General features: G+C 44.0%; 1 protein-coding gene across 1 annotated transcript in view; it reads left to right on the top strand.

The window, feature by feature from the left end:
• Positions 1–11034, top strand: part of CAPN9 (calpain 9) — a 54987-nt gene extending 43953 nt beyond the window's left edge. The window contains exons 17-20 of the mRNA XM_060242772.1: positions 3455–3533; positions 5503–5619; positions 6321–6379; positions 10690–11034. Coding sequence (XP_060098755.1) covers positions 3455–3533; positions 5503–5619; positions 6321–6379; positions 10690–10716 — 282 coding nt within the window. The 3' untranslated portion in view covers positions 10717–11034. The remainder of the gene's footprint in view (positions 1–3454; positions 3534–5502; positions 5620–6320; positions 6380–10689) is intronic.
• The last annotated feature ends 7855 nt before the right edge of the window (positions 11035–18889 follow it).

Below are 18889 nucleotides of genomic sequence, written 5' to 3'. Positions count from 1 at the left end.
ACCCTCAAGGAAAGAGGAAAGCCACTGTAAAGCTGACCCCTGAATCCCTGCGTCGGCGAGGTGGCGGGCCAGCAGCCGGTGATCAACCATATCGAACGCAGCCGATAGGTCTAACAGCAGCAAAACCGCCATGCCACCTCGATCCAGATGTCTCCGGAGATCATCCACGAGAGCGACCAAGACTGTCTCTGTCCCATGTCCCAGGCGGAAGCCGGACTGGAATGGATCTAAGGTGGAAGCGTCCTCCAGAAAACTCTGCAGCTGCAACACAACAGCCCTCTCAATAACTTTGCCCCAAAAGGGCACATTTGAAACTGGCTGGTAGTGTGCCAATTCAGTCAGGTCTGATGTAACCTCTGAAAGAGATCTATTTATGATGTCCCGTATAGGACATCTTAGCTCCTCCAGGCAAACTTTAATTAGCCAGGAGGGACACGGGTCAAGATCACAAGTTGTTGCACGTGCAGCAGAGAGGACTCTGTCAACTTCCTCCAAGCTGAGCGGGTCGAAATGATCCAAGATCAAACTGGAAGGCAGGCACGGAGCCTCGAGTTTACATACTGAATCCAATATGGCAGGGCAGTCGCGGCGAAGCGATTGGACTTTGTCTGCAAAATATTTTGCAAAAGCCTCATAGCCTCTCTCTAATTCCTTAACATTTGGTTTGCCCTATGGCAATGTAGTGAGCGTTCGAATTATCCTAAATAATTGTGCCGGGCACGAATTTGCAGATGCAATCTTAGCCACAAAGTACGTTTTCTTTGTGGCCTTGACTGCCATCTCATAGGATCTCCTAAATTCCCTATAAGATGTTCTAATCGTTTCGTCTCGAGTACGCCACCATTGTCTCTCTAGCTGTCTGAGGCCTTGTTTCAGCTGGCGTAGTTCCGGGGTATACCACGGCGCCAGCCTAGTCCGGGGTCGCAGAGGGCATCGAGGTGCGAGCTCTTCAATAGCCCTGGAGAGTCGGCTATGCCAGACCTCGACCAGGGCCTCCAAGGAATCGCCAGAGGGCCAGGGATCCCGAAGAGCCATTTGGATCCATTCCGGGTCCATTTGGCTCCGCGGGCAAGCCAAAATAGGCTCGCCGCCTAAGTAGGTTTGGGGTGGAGCGTTCATATGAGCCTTAAGGGTGCGGTGGTCCGACCATGGCACAGCTTCTATAGTTATATCGTCCACCACAACCCCGGCCACAAAGAACAAGTCTAACATGTGCCTGGCTGGTGCGTGGGGGATGTTACAAATTGAGAGAGTCCTAGTGTCACCATGGATGACACTAGGTCCATCGCCTGACTAGAGACCGGGTCATCTGCATGGACGTTGAAGTCACCCAGGATCACCAGCCTTGGGTGCTCCAACGCCCAGCCTGCCACCGCCTCAAGCAGGGATGGTAAGGCGTTGGCCGGTGCGCTAGGTGAACGGTACACCAGCCAAATCGCCAAACCCTCTCCAGCCTCCCACGCCAGACCGGCACGTTCAATACCCTCGATCCTTGGAGCTGGGAGCGCCCTAAAGGAGTAAGCCTCTCATATGAACAGTGCCACTCCTCCCCCCCACCCGCTATTCCGCAATTGGTGAAAGACCGAATAGCCCGGGGGAGCTGCTTGTGAGAGGGCTACAGTATCACCCTCTCATACCCAGGTTTCGGTTACTCAAGCCAGGTCCATGTCCTGTTTGAGTAAAAACTCTCGAAGGACAGAGGTCTTATTATTAATGGACCTGGCATTGCATAACACCAATGACGGAGGCGGGTCTGACCTGACCCTACTACCTGTCACCCTCGGGATGGGACACAGACTGGAAGGAGGCCGAGCACTAACAGGTCTCCGCCCACTTCCCTTATATTGCTGTCTGTTCCCACCGCCATACCTCCCCCTCCCCAGGAGCACTGGAATCCCTAGACCAGTCATCTCCCACTGGTGGTGATAGATGTTAACGTAGCTGCCACCACTAGTATCTAAAACACTGTCCTTAATTAGCCCCCTAATTCGCTCTGCCCCATCGATCCCCGTTCTCAATCAACCCAATTAAGCCCACCCCATAATTCCCTTATATCAATTGGTAAAATATATATAATCTAATCTAATGGTAAAATTGAATATAATCCCCCCCAATAATACTCCCAATTAATTTACCACAAAACAAATCAGATCCAATTAATACAAACAGTTAATCCAACGAGTTAATTGATTAAAATTTACACTAAATTTAGCAGAGCCTAAAAATGGATATAGGAGGTTACAAGGAAAGTACTAATGTGCTAGTCCATGCAAGGTCTTCTGGTTTGAGCATAGTACGGAATAAGTGCTGGGTAAGTAAAGTGCTGGTTGGGTAAAGATATAAAGTGCATACAGTGCAGAGCCCGGTTGCTTCAAAAACGCGGCGGTTGTAGTATGTGGAGCAGCAGTCCCACATCCAAGCATAAGATGATACATATCAGGGTCCAGGGGTCTCTAACAATACCTCCGGTGCAACCTGGCAGTCCCGAGAGGGGGGTGAACCCTCTCGTGACTCCCAATCACACAAGGTTGATCAGTCTGAGACCCTTACTCTGCCTGGCTGTGCGGTGTTTGATGTCCAGTGGCCCCAGGTAGTTCCCACCAGCTCCCTTCTGCCGGCTTATGGTACTACCAAACAGCTCAAGGTCTTCGACCACTCCTTTCCTCAGTTGCCGCTTGTATTGTATTCCGCTCACCAGCCGCTCCACTCGCTACTCGGCTCCGCACAAGCTGAAATGCAGCCTAGGGCAGCGCCTCAGCCTCAGCACTCGCAGGTCTCACTCGCTGGTCGCTCTACCCGGCACCTAGCTCCGCCCAGTTGCAGCTCAATCGAGGCCACCGCCTCCGCATCCTCCAGAAGGCCCATCTCACCAAACTCACTCCACGGGTCCGTTAGCAGTCCGTCTGCCTGCCGCGGAACCCCCGGCACCACGCTTTCCTTCCCAGGTAGGATTACGTTGCCGATTGCACTTGAAAGTTGGACTGGTGGACGGTGAGAAATGGAATGGATCTGCAGGCTTTGACCCAAGAACTGTTTTTTCTGCATCAGGTCTACCTTTACTCCAGCATCCTGTTTCCAGCAGGAACCAGCCAAATGGGAAGGTCACAAACAGAGCATGAAGAAGTCAACCCTTTTAGTTGTTCCCAGTATCCAGCCACCTATATGTATAAACTAATACAATTAAAGCCACTTCGGTGGGAAGGGCGGGATATAAGTCAAAATATAAATAAATAAATAAATAAATAAGTAAGTAAGTAAGTAAGTAAGTAAGTAAGTAAGTAAGTAAAGAAAGAATGAAAGAAAGAAAGAATAATCCTAATACAAAGCAGTTCTTTATCTGATTTTTGTAAAACTTTCTGGAAAAAAGACACCTAGAAAATAAAATGGTCCAAATGCTTCATAGTATGTGTGTGTGTGTTGTTTGCTGAACAGTCTAATTTTTTTTTCCTCTCAGGGTGTCTTCCTTCATTTTGATTCTGATCATTCTGGCACCATGTCTTCCTATGAACTTCGTCTTGCTTTAAAAGCAGCAGGTACAGAACTAGATTTTGTTTATTTTTTTCTCAAGGCTGAGCCTTGGCACTTGGTGACCCAAGGTTGTTGCCTAAGGCCAGGAAAGGTGCAAAGACAGGGGTGCCTTCAGAAAGAGTTGGGGGGCACCAGTGATGAGTGAGCTGCTGTAGCCTTCCAGGGTTGCCTTAATAAGATCCAGTCTTCATGACAGCTGGGCTTGATGCATCTGGCTGCATCTTTTACCAGGCTATGGTGGTTTCTAACTTGAGATAAGTAGGTCATCTGGCTCATGTGAAATGAGTGGATGCTGCCAGTTCTACAAACCGCATTGACATGGGTTGGTGGTGATATGCCAATTGGCAGTTTCTGCTAACAGCTAGTCAATGACATGGTCTGCTTACTGCAAGCATGATGATTTTAAAAAATTATTTACTGTTAGTGAGGGTTGCCAACCAACCAGAAAGAAAAGCATCTTTTTGCACTAGGATCAGCTGCCAACCAAGCAACAGACAGGGCCAGTTCCTTTCTGAGCTGTTTTTCAGAGCAGGAAGCTGTATGGGAACAGAAAGCTTTTGCATTATGCTGTGCCTCTGCTTCTAACAAAAATTGCTGAACTCCTCCCCTACATTTGTCAGATATTTCTGATCTAGTAAACCTATCTGCACTCTGGTTTGCAAGAAACTTCTGGGTCCCGCCTCTAGACTTCTAATAACCATGGGGCTGGTTTGACCCACTCTAAACTCTGTTCCCAAGTCCTACCTAAGAACCAGAGGTTTGGATCCCATAGAGGATTTTGTGGATGGAGATGGAACAATTTTTTTACAAATCTCTTCTCCTGTGGCAGATCTCTGACACCCCTGCCAATTCTGGGGTCCTCTTTCACCCAGAAGCAGCACTGGGGGAATTTATTTGGACTATGGCATAATGGGGGGGAGGGCGGAGAGTTGTGCTCAGGGGATAGAAATCTTTTCTGTCCGTGGAAATCCCCCCACCCCAAATTTTTGTGTCAAGAGTCAGTAGTGTGAAGAAGCATCATTGTGGTGATCTCATTAAGCTGCATTACACTGAATCAGACTCTTGGTTCATCAAAGTCCATATGTCTACTCAGACTGGCAGTGGCTGTCCAGAGCCTCAGGCACCAATTAACTAGAGACGCTGGGGATTGAACCTGGGATCTTCTGCATGAAAAGCAGATGCTTTACCACTGACCCATGGCCCCTACCTGTAATGAAAAGTTTGCAGTTCAGGCCCAGGAAACTACAAGGGCAGTTGTACATATAACATTTGAACTAGGTCGCAATACCCAAGGCCAGGCCTTATTCCCCCCTTCCTAAAAGTAGATAATTTTGACACACAGTTTTAAGTAGCCTTGCCACTTCAGAGTGACAATATTTTCCCTTTACATAGTCTTTGCTTAGAATACATTGTATAGATCTATTTTGCATAAGATTTTCTGCTTTCAAGAATTATGATTTCAATGGAGAATTTTGGCCAGGACTTCCTGGCCAAGCTCAAGGATCAAAGGGAATGGAGGAAGCCATAATTGTGGAAGGTAGAACATATATGGGGGATGACTGGGCATCATATAAAGCAGGGGTGGCCAACGGTAGCTCTCCAGATGTTTTTTGCCTACAACTCCCATCAGCCCCAGCCAGCATGGCCAATGGCTGGGGCTGATGGGAGTTGTAGGCAAAAAAACATCTGGCGAGCTACCATTGGCCACCCCTAATGTAAAGGGTCTCTTTTTAAAAGGTTAAATGACATTGATGCAATCTAATTCCAATAATCCACAACGGCTAGATATTTATTTTTTAAAATGAAAACCAACTTTTTCTGATTGCCAGATTCTGTATTTGTCTCAGAATACACATTTTTTTTTTTTTTTGCATAACTTCATTTCTGTGGACTGCATAAAGCATAAAGATACTGGCTAGAAGAGTAGCAGAAGCATAAAGTTGCTGAGGAAGCTCATATTTGTGTTTTGTTAAGGTTTTCAGCTCAATAATTACCTGCTTCAGCTGATGGTTCTTAGATACTCTGATGACCAATACCAGATTGAATTTGATGACTTCTTAAACTGTCTAATTCGTCTAGAAAATGCATGCCGTGAGTATCCTTTCACAGAGCCTTCATGAATTTGATGACTTTTTTTCACCCATTAGCACATGATAGATAATGTGTGTTAATTCTGTGTTGCTGATTGCCTTGACTTTGTCCATAAGTGTTCACTCTGTTGCTAAATGTTCTGCAGTTATGAGATGTATAGTGCAATCTTAAAGAGTGCAATCCTTCTAATTCTAGTGAATGGTAACTCTGTTTAGGATTGCATAGTTACTGTCATATGTCATACCTTCATTTGAAACTAAGTATGCTTATTTTTGGCAGTCTGGCAATGTGATTCAAGTTTCAACTACATACTTTGTAGAAAGGTATCTTATGGAGTTTTTACAGTCAGTTTCAAAAGTTTATTTAAGTTATTTGCAGTTTTTGAGATCTGAAGAAGCCTGGAGGTTAATGTCAAAAGAATCACCAACAAACTGCACCCCCCCCCCCAATCACATTATTTCAGTGAATGTTCAAATGTCACCCTTATTTCTATCAATTAGTTATGTTATGAGTGGTGATGTCAAATACAAGCTGGCACAAACATCTCTGTTGTTTCCAACTGAGACTGCTCAAGTCTCAACTTGCTAATAAAAGTCACCATTCTACATGTGTCTGACATTTACTGCAACAGATCCTGGGCATCTGGGCATAAACGAAATTAGGGTAGAAGCCTTTTGTCACATTCTAGCTTTCCTTTATAGGGGTATTTCAAGCCTTAAGCACAAAAAGCAGAGACTTCATCAATCTGAATATCAGCGATGTGAGTATAAAAAAGCATAAACTCAACATGTACTTAAACAATCTGTAAAGCAGGGGTGGCCAAACTGTGCTTTGGGAGCCACATGTGGCTCTTTCACACATATTGTGTGACTTTCAAAGCCTCCACTGCTCTGTTGGCCAGCTTGGATATGGCATTTGTCTCTTTAAATCATTTTCCCAAGCCAAGCCAACCAGCAAATGCATTTAAAGTTGCTTTCTTTCCACCTCTTTCCCCATCTATTTGCCTTCCTTTCTTCCTTGTGGCTCTCAAAATCTGATATTCATGTCTTGCAGCTCTCAAACAGCTAATGTTTATTCTATGTGGCTCTTACATTAAGCAAGTTTGGCTACTCCTGCTGTAAAGAATACATATTTGAGCGTAGCATTCTCAGTTTGATGATTCCTTGCTTCTCTTTTATATGTTGCACTTCCCCCAGTTCACATTTTATGGGCACATTTTACTACTGATGCAAATGGGTGAACATTATCAAAAAGGTTTGTTCTCCAGTGTAATAAATTGGCCTGACAAATTCTGCCCAGAGGGGTAATGCCCCCAAAGTGACAGAGTGTGGGGAGAGTCAACATTTCCCTCAGATTTGAAATAACTGTTATTAAAAAGAAAAGCTTGCAGGGCAACTGTGGGGAAATAGTAGTGGTAAGTTCCTAAGTAAGCAAAGCTTCCACTTGGTAGCCTTTCAGAGTCAGAGACGGTGAGGATGCCAACCAATTATCCAGTTAAGCAGGGGAGGTTTGCATTCCTCAAAAACTCTGCTTACAGTTGAGAGAGTTAAGATGGAAAAGGTAAAATCCTCAGGGTTAAAACAAAAATTTAAAATTAAAAGAGGCTTATCATAGAGTTATCATTACGGAGCTGTGGAGCTGCACGTCTGCCTCCCTCAAATGCTCAACTGGAAGTCCCATGATGCTACCTCAGGTGTTATTGAAGCATCCCCTTATGGTCAGCTCTCTTCCAGTTTCCCATTTGCTAAGGGAGTAAAACAGGGCTGTGTTCTTGCCCCTTATCTCTTTAATCTGTTTCTGAATTATTTGAACCAACATATGTCCATTGTGAATGGCCACCCTCCCTTCTTAGAACAATTTGCAGTGCCTTTACTGCTATACGCTGATGACACTGTTATTCTTTCACGTACCAGAATTGGCCTCCAAAAATACTTGAAAGCCTTTCATCAATACTGTAGGTTGAATCGACTGGTAATTAATTATGAAAAATCAAAAATCCTGTTTTTTCAAAGAGCTGGCACCTATGTAAATGGTGCATTGGTACAGAAGAAATTGAACAAGTGAAGGCTTACAAGTATTTGAGAATTACCTTTAACTACAACCTTAGATGGCCAACGCATCGTAATAGAACTGTAAATCTAGTAAGATGTTCTCTGGTGCAAATTAAAAAGTTCTATTTCTTAGGAGGTAACCAGTTCATTCCAGCAGCTCTGAAAATTTGCAATGCTAAAATCCTCCCTCTGTTGCTATATGGAATACCTTTGTGGATTGGAGCCTTTAGTTCCTGTGTGGAGAATGTGCAATCAACATTCTGCCGTCAGATTTTAGGTGCTCCCAAATTGTCCCCTACTCATCCATTTGTGCAGAGCTAGGTTTACACCTTCTAGAAACCGGAGCCTGGATTATGGCTTTTAAATTCTGGTTAAAAATTCATTTCAGAACGGATTCAGGAAGTTTATTATACTACCTGATGAAAGACAGGCATAGCATTACTTGGCTCTTTATATTTACCCACAAACTACAAAAACTTGGTATTGAGGAGGACACTCTTTTCTTATGTGACGAATTATATATCTTAAGAACAATCCAACTAAGATTTATGGATCACGAATACCAAAAAGTGTTCCCCTCACATTCCCCTGTTTGCTCTGCAGCCAATCTAGGTATACCCCAAAGACATGGGAAGATACTCCATTATTTTTTTACTTTAGACTCCCCATTCCATCGTCGGACTTTTACTTTGGCACATTTAAATGCCTTCCCATCAACAGTTCTCTATGGTAGGTTTAGACAGATACCTCTCCAAAATAGATTATGCCCATGTGAATTAGGAGTCCTTGATTCTATATCCCATATTATTTTAGAATGCCCTCTCCTGGCCTCACAATGTAGACAATTTTTAGCTGAATATCTCCAACACAATGTATTTACTAAAAGGAAAATTCTATTCTACCTTTTAGAAGATGTTAATCCCCATATTACTACATGTGTTGTGAACTTCTTAGTAGAAGCCTATAAAATTAAATCTAGGCAGACTACTGTATTTTAATTGCTGGGTGTCTACTTTTGATAAGTATTGTTGGCTGCTATTTTAATTGATTGTTTATGTATTGTTCTTACTATATTTCAGGCCTTTGTACCTACTTTTGATTGTGAATCATTATTGCTCTTATGCCAATAAAGGTCTGAACTATGAACTGACAACTATGAAATAACTAACTTTGTTTCAGCTTTCTGCCAAAACCCCTATCACTGTTTATTCAGAGGTAAAGAGGCTTTTGGCTATACCTTGAATTTTGCAGTAGTTTTGGACAAACCCAGTACTTCTGACCCTTTAGCACTTGCTTAGGTCAAAATGAGAATCTTGGTAGAAGTGGATAGGAAGCAGAGGTGGCAGATTGACCATACCACAGCAGATAGTAAAGTCTGCTGTCTGGAAAGCCAGACAAATGTGACCACCAGCTAGTGTTCTTGCAAAAGTGTGCCCAATGGGTCATCTTCTGTAAGCCTCACCTAATCATTTAAATTGTTTGAAATCACATTAATTTATACAGTTGTAACTCAGTAAATAAATTGGAGCTAATTCAAATATACTTCTGAATAGGTGAAGAGAGACTGGACTTCTTTATCTTCACTAAAAATAAGTGACCCCCCCCCAAGGGTTCACAAGTTGCCTGTTATTTTGGAAGATTTCCTTTCATTTCAGATTTTTTGGGCATTATTTGTTCAGGAACAACAAAAATTAAACCTGGAAGTTGGGATGTTAATTTTGAACTGCAAGTCCATCTATGCAGGGCCAGCCCTAGGCCTTCTGACGCCCTAGGCAGTGCAGCTCCACCCCCACCCCCAGCCAGCAAGCTGGGCTCTGGGAAGCTGCCGCACAGTACAGTTGCCCTGAGTAAACATGCTTAAGAGCCTTATACAGGTGAAATCCTGGGCCTGCTTGAGAGTGTAGATGATACTGAACTGAATAGGACTTACTTTGAAGTAACTATGCATGTAGTTAGCTTCCCAGGGTAATTTCTTGTGCCCCCCCTCAGCAGAGGGAAGCCAGCCTGAGTCTCCAGGGCAGCAAATGGTGGGGGGGAGAAAGTGCCGTGCCTCTTGCAATCCACACACATGGTCTTGCGGCCTCCTTGCGAGTCACATCCCTCACTCTCCACAAACACACACAAGGCACGGTCACCTACTCGCAAGCAGTGCCATGCCTGCCATCTATTCACGAGTAGTGCCATGCCTCTCCTCTTCCACTCCACACACACTCTCACACACACATGCACGGCCCTGCTGCCTCCTTGCTTTTTGTTCTACTGACTCAGGAGAGAGTGAGAGAGCCTATGGCTGCACAGGAGGCACTTCTGGTGCTGGTGCAGACTGAACAGCCAGGGCCGGAGTTAGATGGAGGACGGAAGCTGGAGCTGACCTTGCTTAGAATGAGTCCTTTGCGGGTGGCCACAGCTGCTCAGACACTTCCACTGCTGCCTGCTGCGACCAGCTGGCCCCACTCAAGATGGCTCCACACCACTCGATGTGAAGAAGTCCAACAGGCTTGGAATTTTTTAAAAAAATGCTTTTAAAAAGTAAGCTGCATGGGTGGCACCTAATTTGGCATACACCCCCGGCCCACCACCCTAGGCAAATGCCTAATTTGCCTAGTGGAAGAGCTGGCCCTGCATCTATGGCAACCCTCTGTGCCATCATTGATGCTGTGCAGTTGAGGGCAGGCAGTAACTGCTCCTGGATGTACCATCAATAATCCATAGGTATAATACAATGCCACTATGATCAACAGGAATTTTCTTGTTTATGGAAACAGGGAAGTGGGTTGTACCTCATAACCTTACAGCCCTATCTAATATAACTTGAACTCCTGATAATAACCAATATCACTGCTTCTGCTTATCCTTCATTTTTGAACTTTTGTGCAGAACTAACTGTTGTTAAAGAGCATAGACTGTGTGATCACAACGCACTGTCAGAATATGAAAAGTCTTCAGTCTTCACCCCAGAGCAGGGATGAATTGGGTTTATCCATTGTAACATTTGGTCTCTTTCTTTCTTTTTCTCAAGTTTATCAACTTGACTATGAACATCTGACAAAGTCCAGCCTGGCTTTCCCTGAAGACGTCTTTCAAATCAAGTTCTAAAGTTCAGATCTTTTAACAGGTCATTGAAAATGGGGATTCTTATCTGGCATCATTTCTTCTTTTCACCCTGATCACATTACAATAAAATTTAGAAAAAACTTATATTAATATGTATGTAATTTATGTATATATATCATACAACACATATGAATTTATATGGGAATAAAGTTTAATCTACCACTTACATCATATGAAATGAGGAGTTGTAAGTAATCACTGCCGTTTTTATGAAACATTATTTTAATTCTCAATAAACCTGTCTCACACTGTAACTCTTCCTATTGCATCCTCATTCTGTTTGTCCACTTGTGCAGATGTTTTTTTATAATCCAGCTCAATATACTGGAAATAATCTGACAGTGGTCCAGTCACTGGTAGCCCATGGACCAATGGTGGTGGAATGGAAAAAGAGACCATACATTCATTTCTTGTTCAAAACAATGATATCTTAGGGATCCTTAAGCAAAAATAGCTCTGACCTGTCCATCAGAAATTTCCATCTCTTATAGGTCTACCTTCTCATGTGAAGGTAGAAAGGGATAATTAAGTCTTGATCCATCAGATATGTAGACATCTTGTTGCACCTGGATTGTGTTTGTTACTTCAGCTACACTTACTTGCCATTGTAGGGCCTGTTTTTTCCTTCAGCCTAGCTTACATTATGGCTGGGATAACACATGCTAAATAATGCAGTTTCAATCCACTTTCAATGCACTTTCCAACTGGATTTTACTGTGTGAACTGGCAAAATCCAGTTTGAAAGTGCATTGAAAATGGACTGTAACTGCATTAATCAGCATGTGTGATCACAGCTTATATCCTGGGGCTTCCATCTGACCACCAAAGATGTATTATGCTTCTTTACAGAAAATACAGCATACCAATGCAGCAAAATGCAACACTTGTAAATTCCATGAATATCATCTGGGAAGACTGGGCCTGACCATAGCCACTGAGCATAGATTCCCATAGAATTCACTGAGAAGGGAAATAAGAATTTTCATAACAAGTCCCTGTTAAACAATTCCCCATCCAGCTTCCAGTCTCCATCTCTCCCTCTTCCCATATATTTTTGTTATCCAAATGTGGGAAATGTATGGTGGAAGAATTTTTATGATAGCTTGACTGCTAGAAAATAGAAAATGCAGCATCCATAAAAATCAATTAAAAGGATTATTAAAAGCTGCACCTTTATTCTAAGCCTCACAGCTGAGTGAAATATGAACTCGATAATCAGCATTGCAGTGACATTGTCTTCTTTGCAGTGACTTCGCAATTTGCGACCTTTTGCTCTATATTGCATAAATGAGGCTCTCATAGATGAAACTGAAAACCTTGGAATACCTCATAATAACCTTGTGCCTTGATTGACTGACCTTCAAAAGACAGATTACAAATAGATAATTGTCTTTCCTGAGTCAGTTTTTAGTTTGCAAACAGATTGTCTGGTGCCACAAGGGAGTGGATTTGAAATGCTGATCTGATTCATCTCCCAGAGGACAAGAAGTATGTCTGAAATAGAAAGGTCAGATTAACAGGTCATGTCAGAATCATAGCTTCCATATGTTGATGTGGCTGGATAGATAGACAGATGGATGGATCACACACTTATCCTAAGGTAAAAATGAACTGAAAGTTCTAGTGGGAAAATTTCAAGGACAGGGTAATCAAATCAGACTTGAGCATGCCATACACTTATGATGGCATCCTTGGCAAAACTCTATTATAGTTTTAAGTTTCAGCAAACTAAATTCATTTTGATCTCACCTACATCATAACTTACTGTGGTACAAAATTTGAGTTTCCTGTCTTGGGATACCACCAATTTCTGCAGATGGCTGTGCACTCCACCAACCCTCCACATTATTATAAAGGATTCTGGGGCATACTGTTAGTTCATGTCTTATGGTGGTTATCCCAGAAACAAAGATGCATTATCGCATGGAGTATACTAAGTTTCTGGATTCTGAAAACAGGTTCTGCTTACAGTGTTCCATTCATTGCAGTAAAAGAGCATCTGCCAGACCACCACCCCCCACTCACAATTAGCTACACCAGTGTTTACCATTTGCAGGGTCATGACCCAGTACCGGGCCACGGAAGCCTCACTACCGGGTCACAAGAAAAGCCAAAGCTAGCCCCGCCCCCAGCAAAGCATGACCTCTTCTCTGCTTCCTTCCTTCCCCCATCTCTCTGTTGTGCAGATAAAAGCTAGCCTTGAAGACTGACACAGGCTGCAAAGCCTGCTCTCCATTTGGCTTCCTTCCTTCCCCCGTCTCTCTGTTGTGCAGATAAAAGCTAGCCTTGAAGACTGACACAGGCTGCAAAGCCTGCACTCCATTTGGCTTCCTTCCTTCCCCCATCTCTCTGTTGTTCAGAGAAAAGCTAGCCTTGAAGACTGGCACAGGCTACAAAGTCTGAGCTCTGTTTGGCTGCCTTCCTTCCCCTGTCTCTCTGTTGTGCAGAGAGGAGCTGGGCTGCCTCTCCTTCCTTCTCCCCCCCTCCCAGTGTTTGAGAGAAAAGCTGGCGTCCATTGGCACTTTAGACCCATGAAGTGTTCTTCAAGGTATGAGCTTTCCTGTGCCTTGCAGTATGTTCTTTTGGGGAGATTTCCCCAGGAGGCCTGGGCGGCAAAGAAGGGTGGGTGTGGGCATTCCAGTAGCTATTTTTTTTTTTTTACCTAATGATCCCTGGGCAGAATTATTGCTGGCTGAGGTCATCGGATTGTGAGGAAGGCTTTTTTTTTTCTTTGCCCCTCTTTCTTTCTTTCTTTCTTTCTTTCTTTCTTTCTTTCTTTCTTTCTTTCTTTCTTTCTTTCTTTCTTTCTTTCTTTCTTTCTTTCTTTCTTTCTTTCTTTCTTTTTTTCTTTCTTTCCTGCAAGTGATGCTCTGTCTGTATTCTTGGTGCTGGGAGGGGAGGAAGCAACAGTGGGAGGACTTCTAGTGCCCTGGCCCCACTGGTTGACATTCTGAAAGTGACATCACAGGAAAAGGTGGAGTTTTGGTTCAGTGTGCCCCAGAAGTGACATCACTTGGCCCTTGACACCACAGGAAATGCCATAATTCCTGTCTCCACCCCCAAATTTTAGTGGGTCACAAAGGAAAAGTGTAAAAATAACTGGGCCATGGGAAAGAAATGTTTGGGAAATCCTGAGCTACACAAAGCAAGATGACTACAGTACCTTCCATTAAGAAAGTGTGCTATCTGTTTTAACAGATCAAAACAGTTTTCATGCAAGAGGCAGACACATTGACTGGTTCCAAAATACACTTTGCTCTGATGATAAATTCAAGTATTTTAAAATATTTTAAGGCACAAGTAAAACAGGAACCATAATTCTGAATTCTCTGATCTAAAATTGCACTCATTGTTTCCCCCCATGGAATAAACAATCTCTCCCCCTCCTCTACCAAAGACTTATTCAAAATAAACTGTACTCTTTTGTTCAACAAGGAGCTTGCACCTGTTTTGATCAAGCATTTTTAACATAGATCCCCTTGACTGAGAAATAAGTGTTATATGCTTGAAATTTCTGGTTTTCGAAAGGTATAAAAACATCACTGTAAGCGAGTTCAGGAGGGTCTTTTGAAGAGATGGTGTGTTCATTTGTGTTCTCTCTCTCTCTCTCACACACACACACCATTTGAAACATCAGTTTCCATAAAAATGTTGCTTAGTATCTTATTTGTAATAACATATTCTTCCTACATCTTTGGCTCACAAAGGCTATTTTCAGGCTGCATGCACAGCAGCTTTGTTGATCCCAATACACTGCGAACTTTTGTTGTCTTTTTGTTTATGCTAATAGAATGCAACTGTCGAGCATCTTCTGTTTTACCATGTTGTGCCAAACTGCATTCCAAGGGTTCTGTCATCAGTGTAATGATGGTGGGATCCCAGTTTCTTGTGTGAAAGAGTATGTGAAAGAAGCAGGCAAGCCAAAAGAAAAGGTGAATTACAATGAAAGGGACTGAGGAACAATAAATATAATATTCCTTGAAAATGTCTTGCTACCACTTACAGAGGTGTTTTCCCACAGCTGTAGTGCATTTTAATGCAAGAAGCTTAGTGTAGCTTACCTTCAGTTGGTTTTGTGATGAAAATGTAGAATCTACTTTTGTTCGAATGCTCAGTTGTATTGCAAATACCTCTATGCCCCAACCACTGATGCAGAAGAGGCTGAAGTGGACCATTTCTATGAAGATCTACAACACCTTCTAGAATTAACACCAAAAAAAGATGTCCTCCTCATCACAGGGGACTGGAATGCCAAAGTAGGAAGACAAAAGGTAACTGGAACAACTGACAAGGTTGGCCTTGGAGAACAAAATGAAGCCGGTCAAAGGCTAATAAGAGTTTTGTCAAGAGAACAAGCTGGTCATAGCAAACACCCTCTTCCAACAACCTAAAAGGCGACTCTACACATGGACATCACCTGATGGGCAACACAGAAATCAGATTGATTATATACTTTGCAGTCAAAGATGGAGAAGCTCCTTACAGTCAGCAAAAACATGACCTGGAGCTGACTGTGGCTCAGATCATGAGCTACCCATCGCAAAATTCAGGTTTAAACTGAAGAAAGGGAGGGTTTGCAACTGAGAGTTTTAATCCGACATCCCATCATAACCCAATTTAGCATGTGCTCATTCCATGGTTGATTGATCAGATTACTGCTGTGCAGCAACCAGAGTGGGCAGTCGGGCAGCTTTCCCCCTCATCATTTGTCTTCTGAGCATGTGCATAAGCACTTACAAGAAGCAGCACTACAAACTCCTGACAGGATGGCAGTGGCTTGTAGCCAATTGGATTGCTGGAGGAGGCTGCTGGGATGTGTAGTTTAGCATGGGGGAAATTTTTAAAACTGTGCCTTGGATGTTTTTGTAAGAAAAGCAGTCTTGACCATCTCTCATGAGACACACACACACACACACACACAGAGGTCTGTAAACTGTAAACAATAAATGCACAAGTGGTGATTGATGACCCAGGGGCGCTTATGCACTCATACCTACCTAATCAAAAGGGGGAGAGGGATGGACAGGAAGGTCCACACATCCCAGCTGGTTTCAGTTCACAATAGGGGAGTTCAGACATCCAGAAATGTGGGATGAAAGTGCTGGCATTTGTAAGGACTGGACTTTCCCCAGTGCCTAATAACTCTGCTTTGAGGGCAGGTCAGAACAGGGTGCCAATGACTGGGGAATGGGGAGCAGATGCTGCTGTTGATTTTGCACTTCAAATCCAGAAGGATATAGCAATGACTTCAGATCAAAGTGCTCGTCTGACCACAGCCTTCGTTCCCTGACAGGTGATGCAAATGTGTTCTTGCTCTATTTGCAAAATGATCTTAAAATCTGAAAAAGCTTTCTAAAACTACTGAACAGCAAAAAAAGAAACATAAAACCCACAAAATGTTATTTCAATCATACAAGTTTAATTGCTTGGCAGAAATACAGTTTTAAATGCCGTTGGCTGTTTGTCTGTACAAAAATTATTCCAATCCACTGAAAAACAGAAATGTGTGGTGTTTATTTTAAGAAGTGTGATTTTTGTAGTGGTAGCAGTTCACTCCTACATTTTAAAAAGATGTCTAAGAGAAGCAAAATAGAGAAGCAGTAATCACTATGGGCATCCCATCCCATCCCTATGCAGAGAACAAGTTCAGAGGGTTTTCAGTTAGGCCCGTAAAATAATTTGTATGCTGCCCCAGTGGGGTAAGCACCATAGCTGTTCCTATGTTGGCATACTCCAACATGCCAAACCATTCAGAGCCAGCCCTTCTGTACCTTTTGCAACACCCAAGAGCCTCCTTTTTTGTATGCAAGTACTGAACTGCTGTGAGCCCCTCAAGAGTAGCAAAGTGTTGCTATGCCCCTTTAGTCTTAGTTTTGTTCACTTCTGACCCTCCCTCTCACTGTTTCAAACTTCATGACCAGCCAGTCTTATACTCAAAGCCCTACAAACTTTGCTTTGGGAACAGCTAATTGAGAAGATGCAATAGACAAATAGGTGGAACCAGAGACGCTAGCCTGAATGTATTAAAGATGTGACAGCAAAGTGGCTCAGAAAGTCATACCATGACACAATGGAAGAGACAAAGCTGATCTGATCATGCACCAAAAGTATCGTTTAAGGTGTTTTGGTTCCAAGATCTTTTTAAATGTCGTTGTCTTGCTGCATTCTTTTCTAACAAAAGAGGACCCACTGACCTCAGCCTCTCAGAGATTCAATGTGAAGGGCGGGATATAGATTCAATTTCTTCTTCTCCTCCTCCTCCTCCCAACACATCCTGAAGAGGCAATGAAATCCTTTCTTCCTTCCCACCTCCACATTTTCCCTTTCTCCTCCAACACACCACCTCCCACACTAAGCCTCCCCCCCCCCTTTATTTGGAAATTCCCTCATATCAGGAACACCTCTGTCATATCTTCACTCCCAACTGGAAGATTTTCCTCTGAGAAGAATAAAGGAAGTGCCATCAAGTTGCAAATGACTCCAACCATGGGATCTAATTGTTGCGACCAATTGCTGTGGGGATAAAATGGGAAGAGTGGACCATGTATGCCATCTTGAGTTCTGTGGAGGAAGACAGGAGAAAACCGTACAAGATGGAGTCTTGAGAATTCAATGCTCTGCCAAGAGAGTCTGAAAATTAGATCTCAAAGAATGGGGTGGCTGCTTGTGCAAAACAACATGTACGACTAACACAGAGCCATTTGCATTGCCTGCCTGCCTGCCATTTCACATGCTGGTGTTCATTCTAAACAGTCAGTAACAGATTACATGGCCACTATGATTCTCTAGCACATTTTACCCAAATAAAAAAACACCTTCTAGGTTTTAAAACAAAATTTATTTTGTTCAATTTTAATGCTGCCCTCCCACAAGTGAGCTCAGGGCAGGTTACAGTAATAATAACTATAAATTTAGATGATTAAAACCATATTTCAGTTAAAACATAAGCAAGTACATTGCAGACTAAATGTGTGGAGCCCAAAGCAGTCTAGCCCTTACCCAGTTAGCCCAGGCTAGTCTGATCTCATCAGATCTCAGAAGCTAAGCAAGGTCGTCCTTGGCTAGTATTTATTTATTTAGATTTTTAAGTTGCCTTCCCTGCAGGCAGGGCTCAGAATGAGTTACAGCAAATTAGGAACAATAAATAATTCAGTTCAAAATTTAAAATACAATAAAAAAAATACATTTCAAGAGATGGTGGGGGGAAATTTGCTTCCAAAGGCTGACTAGGGGGACGGGTTGCAGATGGTGGGGGGAAATATGAATGTGCCAGATTGTCTGCTGTCTTGTTGCTGTCCTTGACCAAATGCCATGCAGAACATCCCTGCCTTACATGCCCTGTGGAAAGGTAGTAAGTCCTGCAAGGCATGGGCATCCTCTGGCAGTGTTCCACCGTTAGGCTTCCCAACCCTCCCGCCCTGGCGAGGGACCCCAGGATTTCCAGCCTCTTCCCCCGCTCCCCCAAAAAATGGAAGCGGAGGGAGGGGGGGAAACAGCTGCCACCTCTTCTCCGCTTCACCGTAGCTGCTCCTCCATCTCGGAGGAGCAGCTACGGTGAAGCGGAGAAGAGCCTCCCTCCTCCCCCCCCCCGCATGCACTTGGCAGGAGCAACCACTCCCTTCCCGGCCGCACTGGCAACGCCAGTCAATTGTGCTTTGCCCTCCCGGAAGGAGGGAGGCTGACGCCAGCTTCCCGGCCATCTGGGAGTTGTAGGAGGGGGCGTGGAGTCGGGGCTATAAAGCCCCGGCTCCCGCCCGTGCAGCGCAGTTCTCTCGTGGCTCTCGGCAGGGAGAGCCACGTCGTCAGTTTCAGCGTCCGTAGGCGGCAAGCGACGCGGCGCGGGCCTCTACAGCGCAGCTGCATGTCGGGGCTGTGAAGAGCAGCTCGGGGCGATCGCGTGAGCAGCGGCTGCTGGGTGGCAAGAGTTTGGCTGGTTCTGCTGGGACGCAGAGTTGTATCGCGGGGGCAGTAGAAGCCTGGCTTCCCCCTCTCACACCAGGTCCCACTCAAGAAATATCTGGGAATTTTGAGGGTGAAGCCAGGAGACTTTGGGGGTGGAGCCAGGAGCAAGGGTGTGGCAAGCACAAGAGTTCTGGCCATCACAT

The sequence above is a fragment of the Heteronotia binoei genome, chromosome 1, assembly GCF_032191835.1.
Source record: "Heteronotia binoei isolate CCM8104 ecotype False Entrance Well chromosome 1, APGP_CSIRO_Hbin_v1, whole genome shotgun sequence".
NCBI lineage: Eukaryota > Metazoa > Chordata > Lepidosauria > Squamata > Gekkonidae > Heteronotia > Heteronotia binoei.
This window is presented reverse-complemented; position numbering and strand designations above follow the sequence as displayed.